Genomic DNA, 5,467 nt, shown 5'->3' with positions numbered 1-5,467 from the left:
TTAAAAGACTGAAATAAAACGCGAGGTTTATGATAGTTTGCTTAGAGTAATGTTTGGTTTTTGCAGCTTTTACAGTTTTCTGATAAAGACGCCAACTATCTCTCAACGAACTAAAAGACACTTGCAATTTGTCCTTTTTCCATTTGCGTTCCCCTTTTCGACACTCACGTCTGACAGCACGAGTCTCGTCGTTTAACCAGGGTTAACCAGGAGCCACCAAGTCCAAAGCAGCCTTACAGGTGGAATGGAACCAGGATGCTGCCTTAGTGTTAAAGCCAGCAACAGAAGTGTACTCCGAGATGTCATCATCTCATAATTATTATTTACAGTGCATTATTATTATTTTGTCTATATCTTTGCATGTGTAATATTTAATTTATTGGTTATGTTACTTATGTTAAGATGAACTAACAAGTTACCTGTCCTGGGTTTCCAGGGGGACAGGTGAGAGAGTGACACGGTGTGAGAAGCATATGAGAGAAGTTCATTTACTGTCGTGCTGTTTGGCTTAATTAAATAAGTTTTGCAAACTCGACTGTAGCCCGCTTTTTGCCCACAGCCAGAGAGAGACTGGAGAATGGTCAAACAAGTCAAGAAAGAAGGGTTACAATACCATAACCATATTATACCAAAGATAGCCGTTTAAAAATGCATGAAATAAAATAAATCTGCCGTTTTCACCACTGCAAAGACATAACAGCCAGCGGTAGTTTTCAAAAGTTCTTGCTGAGGTGATGCAGCGTTGGGCGGCTACATGAGCGCAGGGCACCTGTATTGCCTGTCTGGAGCTCAAATCTCAGTAATCGTTTGGTGAAATTTTTGGTGAGCAGTTTTAAAAAAATTAAGAGGTTCACATTTGTTGCAGGCAGACATGTACGTGTACGCTTTAACCCGAAATAACAATATCACTGATTACATTAAAGCTGGTCAGCTTATTGTTAGCTTAACGTATTAACTCTTTCTACAAACTACTTTTCCGTTACCGACGGGTACTTAGCTAGTAGGCTACACGATAAAAGCACTTTCACATTGCTTGTAGCTTTCTAATACAATACAAGCTAGGAGCACAACAGGCTAAGAGCAAAACAGCATTTAAACAGAACAGAATCAAGAGTGGAACAGACCAGGAGCTAAGGAAAATGGCATGACACCAAAAACAAGGAACATTCACACCAACTTATCTAAACAGATGCACAACCAAGGGTCAATTAAACCTCATTAAATTAAATTACATTAAATTCATTTTATTAAAACTCTGACACACGTTCCAGGAAGCGCAAGTCAAAATAAAAACCAAACCTACAGTATTGGCTGCGAAACGAAAGTGAAAATATCTGTCTGACCCATGAAGAAGTAAGAAACGAAACATAAGGTGGGTATTTATCCTTTTTAAGGTTATATTTAATACTCTGCATCTGTTAATCTCTTCATCGCGTTCACTGTTTGCGTGTTGGGTTAAATGTAGGTTTTTAATAAAAAGACGAAAAGCTAATACAGCCTCTAACTGCCAGTGTTTCACTAAAAGCTGCTGCTCATATCGATGTATAGTCCACTTTCTTTCTTCTATTTCTAAAGAAATACGACTACAAAAATGCTTTAAAACGTGTAAATAACCACAGAGCATATGTACACACGTGTAAACGTGTACGTCCACAACTTAAAAATTTGCTGAAATGATTTCTTCTCTGTACTTTATGTGAAATTAGTAACGTACCGTCTAACAAGTGCAAGACATCGACACGGCGTCGGATTCTGTGGGCAGGAGTGTCGGGGGTGTCAGGGGACACGACTGTCCCGACAGGTTGTTCTAATCTAAAATAAATTGGGTCGGAATTTAACTCGATTTCATCCTGATTTGAACTTGTCAAATTAAACTTGGCTGTAATGGATTTTATTTCCTTTTTTATGCACTAGGGGGCAATCTAGAGCAAGAAACTCAGGACCATAAAGCCCCCTACTAAAAGTGCAAAATGCAGCAAGTTTAAAAATCAGTGAACCACATTTAACTTCCATTTAGAAATAAACAATAATGTTTGTTTAATTAATTTTCCTAACCATTAATCGTTTCCCAAACAACATAGGTCTCCACCTACAAACTTATTATTAGCTAATTTGTATAGAACTCTTGATAGCCTATATAAAATGTGGAAAAATAAATGAAGGGTAAATAGGTATGCAAGTATGCAGTATGTATGTACAGTATGTAGTGGTTTGAGCACACACACACACACACACACACACACAATTTTCATTGTAAATTCTATTATTGGCAGCAACGTCAGTGGAAAGTTTTAAATATTTAATTCGCCTTTTTTGCTTTAATGACAGTGGGCACTGCAGCTGGCATTTATTGATGATGATAATAATAATAATAATAATAATAATAATAATAATAATAATAATACCCTGCAATAGGTTGGCACCCCATTTAAGGTGTATCCCACCTTGTGTCCTAAGTTCTTTGGGATAAAATTGACAACGGATAGATGGATGATTTTTTTTATATTAAATGTCATTATAAATTAATAAAATAGAGTATATGACTTGTCATTGTTTAATCAATAATATGATTGTTAAGGAGATGAAGGAATAAAATGGTATGCTATAAGAGATATAAAACTTATTTGCAGTGCTGTAATTAGGAAATATTCCTATCAGGGTGGTAAATGATAATTTTATTTATTACACCAAACCATTGTTGAGTATTTTCCTGAATGAATTTACATTTTTCATTTCTGAAAAAAAAATGCACATGTAAACGTAAAATAACATATAAATGTTATTTATATGTGTATAACTATGATCAGAAAAATAATTTTTAAAAATAGCTTTTTTGATGTTTACTTCCGTGCAGATATTTGTTTACTTAAAAGTTAAGCATAGTACACAAGTTTTTACATACTGTAAACAGGATGTTTCAGTCATGTGTTTCTAAAGATTTAAAAACTGAAATCAACTGACAGTTTAATTATATATTTGTATATGTCAGGGCTCCTAAATCGGCGCGTGTGTGGCATAATTGCTGGAGGCGATCTGGTAATTCAAATAAGGTTTTTATTAACATAAAACACTGTAACTTAAATACAACCGACATAAACCATACGATCTGAACCAAAGCTAGACGCCTGACTGAAGTTCAGTCAGGCTATTTATAATCCTTAATTTAATTACTTTTTCTCGGTTCAGGTGAATCCTTATGTCACCTGACCGAGGTGCAGTCTGGGACACAAAGTCCAACTAAAACAAAACTACAAACATAAAACACAACGAAAACCTAACTTTGGGCGCTTTGGCGCCCTCTAGGGGTTAACCCTTACAGTATAATATGTATATAATAAACATATATATATATATATATATATATATATATATATATATATAATAAACAAAAAAAAAAAAAAAAAAAAAAAAATATATATATATATATATATATATATATATATATATATATATATATATATATATATTCCATTCTTATTTAATTAGTCTGAGTCTTGTATGATTTGGCGTGATTAATGCAATTGTTCTTTGATGCTTTGTTTGAACTTAATCGTCATGGATTTTTGTTCCTGCTTTTTACTCCAATCTAGAGCAATAAACGTAGGGTCATAAAACCAGCCACGAGTTTCAACAAGTTTACAAGTTTAAAATGCAGTGAACCAAATTTAACTTCCATTTAGAAATAAACAATAATTTTTGTTTAATTAATTTTGTTAATCATAAATCGTTTCTCAAACTATATAGGTCTCCACCTACATACTGTACTTATTATGAGCTAATTTGTATAGAACTTTTGATTTATAAAATGTGAAAAAGATCAAGGGGGTGAATATTTATGCAGGTATGCTGTATGCATGTATGTAGTGGTTTTAGTTGCACACATATTCTCTCTCTCACACACACACACACACACACACACACACACACACACACGCACACAATTTTCATTGCAAATTATATTATCGACAGCATTGTCAGTGGAAAGTTTTAAATATTCAATTGGCAGACATTTAATAATAATAATAATAATAATAATAATACCCTGCAATAGGTTGGCACCCCATTTAAGGACTATCACACATTGTGCCCTAAGTTCTTTGGGATAAGATTGACAATGGATGCTTGAATGGATGGATGGATATTTACACTTCCATCCATTTGAAGATTCCAACTTCATCTCATAAGTGGGCCTAATTCAGACTTTTTTGTGGTTTCATGCTCTTCCATAACTTTCTTATAAAACCTATAACGTCACTGGATGTACAATATTACCACTCACTAACAGTATTCAAATGTATTTTTTTCTCAAATCCAGGAGGAAAAGCACAAAGATGCCAATCACATTCAGCGGATGGGAGGCCTGCTGCGAAAACTTTAAGCAGCTGCAACCAGGCCAGGCCCCAAAAAAAAGCCATGGCTACACCATGTTCCACGGAACACACAAGAACAATGCCCAAGCTATAATAACTACAGGGTTCAGGCCATCAGGCGGGGGAACACTGGGTGCTGGTGTTTACTGCAGCAGGGATATTAACAAAGCCATGTGCTACCCAGGAGGTTGTGGCCCTACTGACAGAGTAGTGTTCAAGTTGCAGGTCAGAGTTGGCAAGGTAAAGAAAATTGACAGCCAGTCCATGCATTTGATGACCACATGGCATCAGCATGGATATGACACAGCCTGGCTGCCCGCCTCTGTCTGTGGCTTTGAGGAAGACTGCGTGCGGGACCCGAAACGTCTCACGGTTGTAGGGATAGCACACTGTGGGGATGCTGCCGTGAAGAATTCTTTGGAGAATCTAATAAAGCAGCAGCTAGAAAATGGACCAGGACAAAATGCAAGTGGGCCACCAGGGAAACTTTGCAAGAGCTGTGGAATGCAAACACAGGACACACACACTGTGGAGAAGTGCTGGGTCTGTAAAGCACCCATATGTGCCTTCATGAACAAGCATGTATGCTCGAGGAAGTGATTATTGACATAGTTTATCCTCTTTGATTAATGTGATTGTTACTTTATCCTACAATACACTGCTTTAGAGGATAATTAATATTCATATCACTGGACTATCCACAAATCAGTAAATCTGTATAGTCTATAATTTATGTTGTATATGATGAAAATGTTCACTACAGAGACTTGAATTCTCAATTCTGATTGGTCAGAAAGTTTTCATTGATTTTTATTTAGTTTGGATCTCATGTGGGTAAGGACATGTGGGAGTGTCTCCAAAGGGCTGTGCTTTCGTAATATTTAGTGGGTTTCCACCATGGAAAAGTGTTCTGGACCGAGGACTTAATGTTAAGGCTAACATTTTTGCCTTATTGATGTCAAGGGTGTGATTATATAGAGAATAGTGAAAAACAAATGTTCCCAGCTGCTGTGTTGAAACTAATTGTATTGTATTGTGGATTGTGGATGTTTTACAATATTAGATTTCATTATAAATTAATAAAATGGATGACTTGT

At 35.7% G+C, this 5,467-nt stretch overlaps 1 protein-coding gene across 1 annotated transcript; it reads left to right on the top strand.

Moving 5' to 3' along the window:
* Positions 1-642: 642 nt before the first annotated feature.
* Positions 643-5,467, top strand: LOC128507274 (uncharacterized). The gene is made up of 2 exons (XM_053478022.1): positions 643-1,372; positions 4,316-5,467. The coding sequence occupies exon 2, from the start codon at positions 4,332-4,334 to the stop codon at positions 4,968-4,970; it is 639 nt and encodes a 212-aa protein (XP_053333997.1). The 5' UTR covers positions 643-1,372; positions 4,316-4,331; the 3' UTR covers positions 4,971-5,467.

This window comes from Clarias gariepinus, chromosome 19 (assembly GCF_024256425.1).
Source record: "Clarias gariepinus isolate MV-2021 ecotype Netherlands chromosome 19, CGAR_prim_01v2, whole genome shotgun sequence".
NCBI classification, from domain to species: domain Eukaryota; kingdom Metazoa; phylum Chordata; class Actinopteri; order Siluriformes; family Clariidae; genus Clarias; species Clarias gariepinus.
The sequence above is the reverse complement of the archived record's forward strand: the minus strand, read 5'-3'. Positions and strand labels throughout refer to the sequence as shown.

What these genes read in the sequence shown, in the direction of transcription:
- LOC128507274 (XM_053478022.1), top strand. Translation starts at nt 4,332, where the DNA reads ATGCCAATCACATTCAGCGGATGGGAGGCCTGCTGCGAAAACTTTAAG.